Raw genomic sequence first — 13,670 nt, 5'->3', positions numbered from 1 at the left:
GAGTTCTGACCGGATGTCTTATTTTTCACCTGGTGAAACAATGGGGGAGCTATTACCACAGGTCTGTTTGGCAGTACAGCAGAGAACGGCAGATGAACTTTTATTTTTTCTCTAAAAAACGATGGAAAACCTATCCACATGGCCTCTCTGCAACTTGGGCGATTTCCCCTCCACAAGTATTTAGAGTGGTCTCTGCACTCGGAACTTGTTTAGTTGTAAGCTTTTCTGTGATCTCAGATGATTGGAGTTGTTGGAATTTTGAACTCAGATGTGTTTGTACAGACTAGAATTGGTTTGGGCGGTGTTGCTTGGGTGATGGTTTGGGGCACATGCACAACACTAGAGTGATTGAATGTGGGTTTCTACTGAGTTCCCTGTATTAGCTGCATCGCTGTCCGGAAGGGCAGCCCCACCCCCACAATGGTTCAGTTGATTAAAGCTGTGTAGCCTAACCACAGACCAGAGGTTCCCATGTTGGAGACCCAGAATGTGCTATGTGATAAGTGCGAATGCTACAATTGGCTTTGTTGCCCTTGAGTTAAGGAGAAAATTGGCCACGGGTTCTATTCCTGGTTGCTATCCAAGACTCCCTGCTGGTGTATGTGTGTTCGTTGGGCGAGGACACAATCGGCTCAGAAGGAGGCCCCTTCCGCTCCCCCAATTGAGGTCAGATAGCATGCTGACACTCAACATCTAGGCCCATACAGAGTAATGTTGGGTAAGGTACCAAATGGCATCTGGCACTCATGCAACTTTACCCCAATGTTGATGCCTTTGGGATAGGAGAAAATGGTGGGAAGAGAAGGACCAGAGGCCAGGGGCTTTCCCACAGAAGGGAGGAGTATCGGAGACCAAATCATCTCTGGCCTGGTCTCGCACATGCCCTAGCAATCAGTTTAGAGCATCACCGACGGAGCAGATTGCCCATTGCCTTGGCCGTGGATTTTGCATAGTACCAATGGGGCAAGGGAAGAAAATAGCTTTAAAAAGAACATTATTCTCACAGAGCCAAACAAAAAAGTACGTAATAGGTCACTGGTTATGTCAGTATTCCGTGTGGAAATGTTAAATTATCCACTTAAAATGAAATGTTTAGGCTTCCAAAATCTCTAAATCCATTTTCTATATCAGTTTTGAAGCAATTCTAGAAACCATCGCATGACAGGGCATAGACTTCATTCCAGCTGCACACTTTGAAAGATTAAGAAGTCTTTCGCCAGACATTTTGAAAAAGCACCTCCTGATGTTGAACAGTAGGGGGCTGTCATTCCTTCCGTGTAGGATAATAAATCCTGCAGCTCCTCACTCAGACATCAGACAGAGCACATGGATTTTGACTCAAAAAGAACGGAATCAAATGTTGAGCAGGTTAAAGATACAACAGCCAGAGAACAAACTGTCCTGACATGTGTAGTTAAAGATGTCACTGCTTACTCTCGGGGATATATTTATTAACTGCTTTCACTGAAAGATTGAGTGTTGTGAAGTAGATATCATCAATACAAATGAATAAAAAATTTATGTTTAACTAAGAATAGGCCAACCGCATTTTCAGTATTATAAATGGGGTCTGAAGTACAAGAGTAAAGAAGTAATGATAAATTTGTACAAAACATTGGCTAGACCACCGTTAGTGTACTGCTTGCTGTTGTGGGAGCGTCATTATAGAAAGGACAACAACAACTTACATTTGTGTAGTGCCTTTAACATAGAGAAACATTCCAATGTGCTTCACAGAGACGTAAGGGGAAAAAAGAACACCGATCCCAAGAAGGAGGAATGATCAAAAGTTTGGATAAAAAGTTGGGTTTTAAGGAAGGTCTTAAAGGAGGAGAGGCAGCGGGGTTTAGGGAGGGAATTCCAGAGTGTAGAGTCTAGACAGTTGAAGGCACAGCCAGCAGTAGTGGAGCAAAGGGAGGGGGGAAGCACAAGAGGTCAGAGTTAGAGATAGAAAGAGGCTGGGATTGTACCGCTGGAGAAGGTTATAGAGATGGGGGGCAAAGCCATGAAACGATTTAAACAAGGATAAGAATTTGAAATTTGAGACATAGGGGGACTGGAAGGTAATGTAGGTCAGTGAGTACAGGGGTGATCGGCGAGCAAGACTTGCTGTGTGATGTTATGGAGGTGGGAAGTAGGTGGTCTTTGGATGGAGAGGCTATGGAGTCATAAGCGTAGTTTGGGGGTCAAATGAGATGCCATGGTCTGGTTCAGCCTGAGACAGTTTCTGGGCAGAGGGATGGAGTTGGTGGCAAGGGTTCAGAATTTGTGGCAGCGGCCAAAGACAATGGATAAGGTCTTCCCAATGTTTAGCTGGAGAAAATTGTGGCTCATCAGTCAAGACAAGCAGCCTTGCAGCACAGAGGCAGTGGGGGGGTCATGAGTGTGGTGGAGAGGTAAAGCTGGGTGTCATCAGTGTAAATGTAGCAGCTGACCCAGTGTCTACACATTATGTTCAAGGGGCAACATGGAAATGAGGAAATGAAGAGGTCCAAGGATAGATCCTTGGGTGACTCCCAAGGTGACATTAGAAAGGTGGAAAGAGAAGCAATCAGGTATATAAGAGTGGAACCAACAAAGGCAGTCCCGCCAAGCTGGACAAAGCGTTGGAGGCGTTGGAGAAGGATAATGCAGTCAATGTGTCAAAGCTGCGGATGGGTCGAGCAGGATGAGGGGGGATAATGCACTATGGCTACAGTCATGAAGAATGTCTTTTGTAACTTTGATTTCAGTTCTGTAGGAGGGGTGGATACCTGATTGGAGAGATTCAAACAGGGAGTTGCTTGAGCGAAGGACAAGGATTTGGGAAGTGACAAAACGTTCAAGGACTTAAGGAGAAGAAAGACAGGTTGGAGATGACACAGTAGTTTGCCAGGACAGACGGGTCGAGAGTGGATTTTGTTTTTCAGGAGGGGGATGATGATGGTGGTTTTGGCAGGTGGGGGGAGACAGTGCCTGAGGAGAGGGAAACATTATATTTGAAGCAGAGGAAGATACAGGCAGTAGGGAGAACTTGGGGCACTGGGAATAGTTTTGGATTGCTCTAGTTGTTGTTTTCATATCTTCCCTTGGAGAATAGTGTGAAGTAGTGGAAGGATTCACAAACTGATTAACAGTCTGGCAGACTGCAGTGTAAATGCTCCTTCCATGACCTGTAACCATCTTTATACCAGCTGATAGGATGGTTAGTCTTATATGGCGGGAGGGTTTTACGGGCTCCCACAACCCTTACGATGAGGTGGGGGGGTCACCCACACCCACCAGGCACGAATATCCCCCTGGATGTCAACCCAGTGTTCAGAGCCAGAGCTCCGGTCTCCAATCGCCAGGACTGCCTGGAGCGAGGCTCATACCCTGCACCTTCTGATTCAGAGGCGGGAATACTACCACTGACCCAAAGGCCTGCTTCCATTGCTCTAGTGAAGAGCCAGCACAGACATGATGGAACAAATGACCTTTTCCTGTGCTGTAAGCTCCTGTGGCTCTATAGGTATTGGATTTAATACCATCGTTTGCTTTCCAGAAAAGGGCAAACTGAAGCCCAGAGTAATATATATGAAGCCATTTATAAATGTACCAGGACTTTTTTTGGAAAGGGAAGAGGGTGACTCTAATTTGAAAATTAATTGCAGATTTAATCATAATACTTGGCCCTTGAAGGCTCAATCCTATGTATTCTACTGGTATAACAGCTCTGTCTGAAAATTTGTCATTAAGTAGTTGATGTGTCACCATGGGGTGCCAGAGAGCAACACATCACAGGTTCACACCACGTTTTCGCACAACTGATTCCTGAGGCTACCTGGTCTTTTTAAAGAGAAATGCTTCCCCACAGGTCGGGATGGTGCCTTCACACCTCTCAGCAGTCAGGTACAGCACAGCTGTGACTGAACAACCTAGTTGCTCACCCACCTCTCCAGCTGAGCAGTGTTGTGTAATGTTTCAAGGGACTGAACCGAAGTAGGGGGTGGGGGGAAGGAAACAATACAAATTAAAAAGATTAAACTTTTTTTTTCCCAGCTGGGCGAACTGGTGAGATTTTATCCGCTCCTGACTCTGTCCAGCCAGTTAGTCCTAGGGTTAACATTGGCATGCCTCCACTGCCTTTCTTGCCTGGTACAATGTACAAGGGTAAAGTGTGACTATTTATAGTCCAATAGCAGAAAATAACTGAACACCAAGCAAATGATTAACATAAATAAAGAACTCAAACAAAAATCCCATTGTCCCCTCTCGTTCACCTAGTTCCCGATCTGGAATGGTCAGAAGTTTACCAGATATTGAAAGCTTAGCAAGATCGCTCTTCATTTGCATGTATTTATTAATTATTGAAGGCCTATTTTTCTTTGAGAAAATACAACCTTATTAAATTAATTTGCCCTTCACGGTTTGAACCAGAAAATGCTGTAATCTATTTGAGTGAGGGTTGGTTTTTATTGGGTCCATAAGCTCAAATGATAACATGTCATATGCAGCACATCTGTGGAAAGCATTCCTTACTTGTTTGATTGGTGAGACCCACTAGTACGCTGCAGCATTTGTGTGACTGGCTCGAAGGAACATTTAGTTAAGATCACCTTTTCATTTAAATTCAAGTTTCTTATTACATTATACAAGAGATATCTGAATCAAAAATACATTTTGTATAAATGCTGGCTTTGACTGGTAATATGGATTTTTTTAATTTTTTTATTCGTTCACGGGATGTGGGCGTCGCTGGCAAGGCCGGCATTTATTGCCCATCCCTAATTGCCCTCGAGAAGGTGGTGGTGAGCCGCCTTCTTGAACCGCTGCAGTCCGTGTGGTGACGGTTCTCCCACAGTGCTGTTAGGAAGGGAGTTCCAGGATTTTGACCCAGCGACAATGAAGGAACGGCGATATATTTCCAAGTCGGGATGGTGTGTGACTTGGAGGGGAACGTGCAGGTGGTGTTGTTCCCATGCGCCTGCTGCCCTTGTCCTTCTAGGTGGTAGAGGTCGCGGGTTTGGGAGGTGCTGTCGAAGCAGCCTTGGCGAGTTGCTGCAGTGCATCCTGTGGATGGTGCACACTGCAGCCACAGTGCACCGGTGGTGAAGGGAGTGAATGTTTAGGGTGGTGGATGGGTTGCCAATCAAACGGACTGCTTTATCTTGGATGGTGTCGAGCTTCTTGAGTGTTGTTGGAGCTGCACTCATCCAGGCAAGTGGAGAGTATTCCATCACACTCCTGACTTGTGCCTTGTAGATGGTGGAAAGGCTTTGGGGAGTCAGGAGGTGAGTCACTCGCCGCAGAATACCCAGCCTCTGACCTGCTCTTGTAGCCACAGTATTTATATGGCTGGTCCAGTTAAATTTCTGGTCAATGGTGACCCCCAGGATGTTGATGGTGGGGGATTCGGCGATGGTAATGCCATTGAATGTCAAGGGGAGGTGGTTAGACTCTCTCTTGTTGGAGATGGTCATTGCCTGGCACTTATCTGGCGCGAATGTTACTTGCCACTTATGAGCCCAAGCCTGGATGTTGTCCAGGTCTTGCTGCATGCAGGCTCGGACTGCTTCATTATCTGAGGGGTTGCGAATGGAACTGAACACTGTGCAGTCATCAGCGAACATCCCCATTTCTGACCTTATGATGGAGGGAAGGTCATTGATGAAGCAGCTGAAGATGGTTGGGCCTAGGACACTGCCCTGAGGAACTCCTGCAGCAATGCCCTGGGGCTGAGATGATTGGCCTCCAACAACCACTACCATCTTCCTTTGTGCTAGGTATGACTCCAGCCAATGGAGAGTTTTCCCCCTGATTCCCATTGACTTCTATTTTACTAGGGCTCCTTGGTGCCACACTCGGTCAAATGCTGCCTTGATGTCAAGGGCAGTCACTCTCACCTCACCTCTGGAATTCAGCTCTTTTGTCAATGTTTGGACCAAGGCTGTAATGAGGTCTGGAGCCGAGTGGTCCTGGCGGAACCCAAACTGAGCATCGGTGAGCAGGTTATTGGTGAGTAAGTGCCGCTTGATAGCACTGTCGACGACACCTTCCATCACTTTGCTGATGATTGAGAGTAGACTGATGGGGCGGTAATTGGCCGGATTGGATTTGTCCTGCTTTTTGTGGACAGGACATACCTGGGCAATTTTCCACATTGTCGGGTGGATGCCAGTGTTGTAGCTGTACTGGAACAGCTTGGCTAGAGGCGCAGCTAGTTTTGGAGCACAAGTCTTCAGCACTACAGCTGGGATGTTGTCAGGGCCCATAGCCTTTGCTGTATCCAGTGCACTCAGCCGTTTCTTGATATCACGTGGAGTGAATCGAATTGGCTGAAGACTGGCTTCCGTGATGGTGGGGATATCGGGAGGAGGCTGAGATGGATTATCCACTCGGCACTTCTGGCTGAAGATGGTTGCAAACGCTTCAGCCTTGTCTTTTGCACTCATGTGCTGGACTCCGCCATCATTGAGAATGGGGATGTTTGCAGAGCCTCCTCCTCCCGTTAGTTGTTTAATTGTCCACCACCATTCACGACTGGATGTGGCAGGACTGCAGAGCTTTGATCTGATCCGTTGGTTGTGGAATCGCTTAGCTCTGTCTATAGCATGTTGCTTCCGCTGTTTAGCATGCATGTAGTCCTGAGTTGTAGCTTCACCAGGTTGGCACCTCATTTTTAGGTACGCCTGGTGCTGCTCCTGGCATGCTCTTCTACACTCCTCATTGAACCTCATTTATATGGTAAAATGAATTTCAGACCAAGGATATAATTTTAAAGAGACAAAGTGGGTAATGTTAACCCCCAAGAACGGGTGGGCGGGCAGGAAAAATACGGATTTTTGGAGTGGGACCGCATCCTGGCTCCAATGTGCCCACTTCCGGGTTTGACCCAGGCGCGTTTGGATGCACGCACGCAGCAGACACCCGGAACAGACAGTCCTGTCCGAACTTAAAGCCAGCGGGCCGATACTTAAAGGGGCAACGTACCTCATTGAAATAGTTGAGGTACTTAATTTTTTGTGTATTATAAAAGTTATACAACTTTAACGTTCCCTGTTTGAGATTCCCATCGCTTCCGATACACGTCAGGTGAAAGCAGACGGGAAGGGCTGGATCCATGAGGTGAGTGCCTTTATTGCACTGCTTATGGGCCTGGGAGAGCATGAGTGCTTCTTCCGGGGCCATCACCGGGTGCGACGTGACCCCGTGATCGGCCGATTTTCCGCCACCCTCCCCCCAATGCTTGGCCCACACCGCCCAAAGCTAACCGCCATCCTTCCCCCCTTAGCCGATGCTGGTGCCCTCCCAACCTCCGACTCTTCACCCGACCTCCGATCTCTTCACCCAATCTTCGACCGACCTCCAATCTCGTCAACCTCTTCGAGCGACTTCCAATCTCCTCGCAGCATCAGCCCACCCCCATGTCCTCCACTGCTCACGATCCCATCCTGCCTCTTCTCCAATCCCCGGCCTTTCCGCCCTTACTGACAATCAGGCTAGCTGCCGGGCACGAAGCCTGGAAGTAAAATTGACCTCATTAAGGTTGCAATCACAGATTGCAACGTGCCAAATTACCTTCCAGGTTTCGGGCCTGATTATCCTCCACCCCCCGGTCCCTTTCCACCTCCATGTTAAAATCATGCCCAGTGTCTTTTTGTTTCTCTTTCCCCTATTTTCATCGCTTTTCTCCTGTGACTCGTGCTGGTTTGTACTTCCTGTACCTCAACCACATGATCCTTCTTCGTGCATGAGTCTAGACTAAACATCAGCGGGCTATTCCGCTATATGGGCCATCTCAATCAAGCTTGACTGTGTCCTTGCCTGACTTCCACACACATGCACATCTAGCGAGCATGGACCACTAGATAGCTATGTGGTAATAATCAGGCTGATTTTCCCACTTTTAAGTACGTGTTTATCAGACCAATGGTGTAGCTCCTGTCAAAATGTAATGGAAGGTAGAGAAAAAAAATCTTAATGTCACTTGCGTATAAAATGAACATGACAGAGAGCTGTTCCTGCTACTCTCCCTCCCCAGCGTACAATGATACATGTTTAAACAGACTCATTTTTCATTATAACCTTAAAATTAGTCTCATTATTTCTCTTTTCCCCTTCTCAGGGATAAAACAAAGAAGGTAGTGGAACAGTCCACAGCTATTGTGTGCCTACGATCTCTCGGACTCCCTGAGGGAAAATTGTGTCAGGGAGAAAACCCACTGAAGCACAAGCGAAAGAGAGACGAGGAGGAGGTCTCCAACGGCACAGAAACTACCGATACCACCTCTCTGGACACTAATAAAAGAAACAGTCCCTCGCTGGTGAAAATATAACTGCTAATGTCCCGGCTGTAATGTAATAAGTTGGAATGGATTTTGTGAAATGGCATGCAAAACTCAGTCATTTTATTTATATGTATATATATATATACATACACACACATACATGTTTAACCAGCCAATATACCTCCCTCCTTGTTCTTTCTTGTGGCCAATCTTCGTGAACTCCATAGATTTTGCAGAAATGTTGTTTTAATATGGCGACCACATGCCTCAGGAGCCAGGGGGACCCTGGTCAGCCAGAGAAACTGCAGTGAGCTGCAAAGTGTTTGTTTTCTTTTCCTATTGGTTTATGCCTTACACAAATACCTGTATAGTGTTTTCAACCCATTAACCATGCCAGGATATCTGATTTATTACCATTTTAGATGTGGCATCATTTCTGCACAGACCATTCTACGGCTTCACTAACCATTTGGAAATATTTATTTCACGTATAATCTTACCATTAGCCACCATATCCATCACAGACTTTTCCTGTATATCGTACCTTCCCCTTCCCCCCCAATGTATTTTCTTTATACATTTGGGATGACTTTCTCCTATATCTTCCTGCATAAACAATGTGTGAACACACCAAAAAGTATAGAAATAAGCACTTTCCATGGTGTGCTTTTATGCATTCTTATACTGGCGAAATACTCGTTCAAGGTGATGCTAGTGCATCATTTATATTTATATTCTTTTGTTTCATTTCCCTTCGCCATCTCTTTGCTTCTCTTCTATTTCTCATTCTACCTTTTCTTTACTTCCCTTCTATCTCCTTTCTCCCCCGAGTTTCCATTTCTCTCTCTCTCTGTCTCTGTGTGCAGTTTGACTGAGCTTCCACACCCCTCACTCCAAAAGCCTGGGTTTGCCATTTTTAATTCAGTCTCCCATCTATATTAAGAATTCCCTTATGCCAATTTTTAAATGTATTATTTGATAGGTTGAGCAAAGCATGCCTTTCTACAAATACACTGCCATGTTGGAATTTCAGCAGGTGGCACCATTTTGTAGGAGACCATGAGCAGTTTGGGAATTCTTTTTTCGTGGGAATCCAACACTACCTATGAATGCGTGTACAGAATAGAGCTCTGCAGTGTTGCATATTGGCACCTGTGCCTTAAGCTTATAATCTAACGTGGCATTGGGCATAAAATGACAACAAAGCTGCTACATTCTGTTCTACACCGAGGAAGAATGCTCAGTGTAACGGTGGTAAGTTGAAGGACTTTCTTACATCATCACGCTGCCCTCCACATCTCACGATTGTCTTTTCATCAAAATTTCTTTTTGAAGATGCTATAGGGTTAATTCTGCAATCCTGCGCTCTTTAATGGGAAACTGTACTCGAAGGAAGTGTGGCTCAGAGATGTAGCTAAAACACTAGCCCTGATTCAACGACCTGTGAACTTGGCTCCCCACTGTGATCGTGGGAGCATGGAATTCACTCTTACATCTATGGACCCTTCTGTAACTGGAAAACTGGAGTGCTTTGAATAGATTGATGGTTCTTTTAGTGTTGAAAATGTGCTGAGAGCTTCTTGTTCCTAACATGGTTGGTACATGAATGATCTGATTTTATGCTAATATGGAAGATATTGATGGGTCAATTCTAACCACCTGAAATCGGTGTTAATGGGGCGATAACAACCTCAAAATAGGATCAGTAATCTTACCGCCTGGTTAACTTTGACAGTCGGCACACAGCCGCTTTCACTGGGGCCTAGCGCTGGGCGACTGAAGAACCCGCCTGTTTCAGGTGGTTAGCTCCTTTTAATATGCAAATTGAGGTTCTATGACTTACATAGGACCCCGATTGCCATTTTAGGAGTGTTGCTCCAGACTCCACAAAAAAGTACTGCGGGCTGCTGCCAGCTTGGGCTCGCCCCCCTCAGCTTCACCTGCGTTCCTGTGGCCCAAAACCGGTGAGCTGCCTCGGGACGACCTGTGTAATTTTTGAATGGACTGCCTTGCAGCTTATAAGTAAGACTGGTAACACTCGTTTAGAATCACAGTCTTTTGATGAATTTCTTATTGCATTGATTTTTAATACCTAATAATGCTCTTCAGTCTTTTTGCTTTCACTTTTTTCATCCAAATAACTATTGAAATATTTTGATGAGAACAGATTCTGCCCTGATATACCAGCAATGCTTACTATTAATGACTTGTTGAAGAATTTACTGGCATGGCTCCAATGTTATTAGTTATTCTGATGCATTCTAAATTGAAATATCTCATCTAAAATGCATGCTGGAAGAGCAAATGCATTTTTATTTACAAACCATTAGCAACCAAGTAAACTGTTAAATAGAAATCAACTGCTAATTCTGTATTGGTTCATTGAAAGAAAAATATTAATTACTTACTGTAGATATGATGGTCTTTATTCTTTGAGGGGAACTCGACCTCCATGTAAAGTAGGATATTGGCATTGTCCCATGAAGGGGGCAGAGGGGAGAGCTTGTGAGAACATGCCCCTTTAAGAAACTTGTCCCCCTATACGATCGGGATTGCCCTCTGGTTCTTTGACCAGATGATGTACCGTTGAGCCCCCAATCAACAGCCAAGAGGACTGAAATGTGGCAGAGTAGCTCCAAGCTACACCACAATCAGTAAGAGAAATATTAAAAATAAAAAGTTATCTTTGGCAAAATTCCACCAAACACTGACTACCCCAGTAAACTGTGGACAGAGCTGCAAGGGTCCCCCACAGGGTCTGTGTCTAAGAAAAATGGCAAATTAATCACAGTGGAACTTGAGGCTGTCCCAACCATACGACCAGTAATGGTCATCATAAAACCCCATGGAGCTTGGCCTGGCAATTTCCTATGTTGCAATGGAGGTGGGTCGCAGTAGATTAAGAGAAACAGCCATGCCCGAACAGCTGCAATAATGATACAAATGCACAATGTCACTCTGCAGCTGGTTGAATACAGTCTGTGTAGCACTCAAAAATACTCCAGCACTCTAAACTTTTGGACACTTCCTGTCTGAGGAGGTGGGGTGGGATGGGGGGAGGAAGGAGGAGGAGGAAACTGCCCTGTGTATCCATTTTTCCCCAGGTTATATTATGCTCCTCACATATTAGATGACATTTGTAATACAGTTAATTAGTTTGCATACCTGTGTCAAACGACTGATCATTAGTTTATAAGCATCTGCTCCAAATAGTTGGCTCAAGAAATATTGTAAATGTGTACTATACTGCAAAATCACAATAAAATCTTACAAACTAAACAAGGTCCTTGGTTCAGCTGCAATATACCATGATGTCTGTGGTGTGCACCTACAAATTCATCCTCAAATCCATTGATGGAGTTGTCTTCTAATGAATCATATGGTTTGGACTGGATGAATCGCCTGTGTAGAGATGAAAGTAGCATTTATGAATATGCAGCTCTGAACTCTACATGTCTTGAGGTTTTCATAAGAAAATTATTGCAAAAAATATTGAAATATGTTTACAAAAACTTTGAGATGTGGTTAAAAGCAGACAATGAATGTTGTGTGTTTTTTTTAATTTGTTCTATAAATTGTTCTTGACATCCATATCATGTTGGCCGGCATTATTCTTTTTTGCAAATTAAATTACAGAATACACTCCTATTTTAGAGGACGATGTTTACCAAAAGCTGAGGAAGAATGTGTTGTCCTCGTGAATCGGTGAAAGTAGGTCGACTCCTTTTATTTTTGGTGCACCTTCACCTTTGCCCTTGCTTAATAGACCCTTGAGGTCACATGGCTAATTTTTACAGTTCTGTGTATCTTCTCAGATTTTGTTTTTGTTGGGATTTTAATGCCCTCTTGTGGGCAATTATGGGCTTAGAAAATATTTTTATAATTTACATTACAAAATTGCTGAATTTGGCCTCCAAAATTGGGGTAAAATTGCAAAATTTGTATTGCAAAAGGAATTGGACATATTCAATCACAATGAATCAGTGGCCCTGATTATATGAGAATTTTAAATGTTGAGAAAACAGGGCAGTTAACATAAATTGTCTGTTTCTTAACAGTTACAATGCTCTATGACCTTTCAAAGAGGGATATCTTTGTTCTAAAAATTCAACTGTCCACTCAAAGTCTTACTTTTTTTTCCAAGAGGCAAATTAAGTCATTTTGCGCTTTTGGGATGCTTTGTTAGTCTCTCATAGAGTTGCCACTAAGATCACCAAAGTTCAGTTCCCAAACAGCTAGAACTCACTTTAGAAGGTTGCACCATTAGCAGCAGCAGCTCTTCATATGGACTCCCCCATCCCTTGAAAATCCCCTCTCCTCTATGGCATTTGTCTCCCACCTGTCAATTATATTAAAAACACTTCCTCCAGATGCCACTATACCCATGTGCCTTGGAATTATGCTGTGTGAATGTCAGCGTACAAACTCTTACTGCAGGGGTTTCCAACCTTTTGGAACTGAGGGCTGAATATAAGCTTGTCAAAATCAGTGAGTGGGCTGCGTATGATTACACAGAATAGCGAGGGCCCATACACAAAAAAAACCTATATATAAAATGAGAGCCAATACACACAGATGTGAGCTCTCCAACACAAGAACAGCACAACCCCATCCACAAAAAAGTAAGACCATTTTCCTTTCCCACACATACACCCCCTACCCCTCCCTTTCCCCCAATTGTAGTGCTCCTATATTGGGTCTTTTGCATTCTTTGCTGTTTTAAACACGTGTTTAAATTCACTTTAGAAAGGACTGGTGCAAAGGCAAGGGCAAAAAGTAAGAAAAAATGAAACTTGAAATTCTTGGCTGCTTCGAGTATAGCTCATGCCACAAGGTCTGATTTGTTGTCATGAACAAGTTTCTTTCTCCCCCATTCCCATCACTTTGCGATGGCTTCACTTAATTTGGTTGAAAACAGAGCTTTTCGAGCAGAATTTGCCATCACCAACACTACTATTGCAGCAGAGATTAAGGACCTTCAGAAAATTGCACAGGTGATTGATAATCATTGTGATACAATGATATCCTTCACTCTATTATGATGCACTTAAGACAAATATCAGTGCAGCACAAGGTGTGGGAGAGAATACTTCAGCTCTTGAAAATTGCCGGGCATGGAGGATAGGTAATGGCTGCACCCTGATTGATCATAACACGCCAATCAGGGAGCAGTCTTTTCCAGTTCTTCAGGCCCAGGAGCCTTAAAGAGCTTGAAGGTGCTGAAGTGGACCTTTGTATACAAGTGCTAAGAAGAATGGAGCCAGCAAGAGCTTAGTGGGCTGTATCTTGGACACCACTGGCTTAATGCATTTATATGAAATTCTTTTGTCCACTATTTTAAACAGATTAATCCTTGCATTAAAATAGCAGAAAAAGGATTTTGATATGAACACATCAAGCATTTTTATACCAATAGCCAAG

At 44.3% G+C, this 13,670-nt stretch overlaps 1 protein-coding gene across 1 annotated transcript in view; it reads left to right on the top strand.

The window, feature by feature from the left end:
- Window positions 1-11,819, top strand: part of dus2 (dihydrouridine synthase 2) — a 112,622-nt gene extending 100,803 nt beyond the window's left edge. The window contains exon 16 of the mRNA XM_067997866.1: window positions 8,087-11,819. Within this exon, the coding sequence (XP_067853967.1) occupies window positions 8,087-8,297 (211 nt within the window). The 3' untranslated portion in view covers window positions 8,298-11,819. The remainder of the gene's footprint in view (window positions 1-8,086) is intronic.
- The last annotated feature ends 1,851 nt before the right edge of the window (window positions 11,820-13,670 follow it).

Source organism: Heptranchias perlo, chromosome 16 (assembly GCF_035084215.1).
Source record: "Heptranchias perlo isolate sHepPer1 chromosome 16, sHepPer1.hap1, whole genome shotgun sequence".
NCBI classification, from domain to species: Eukaryota; Metazoa; Chordata; class Chondrichthyes; order Hexanchiformes; family Hexanchidae; genus Heptranchias; species Heptranchias perlo.
The sequence above is the reverse complement of the archived record's forward strand: the minus strand, read 5'-3'. Positions and strand labels throughout refer to the sequence as shown.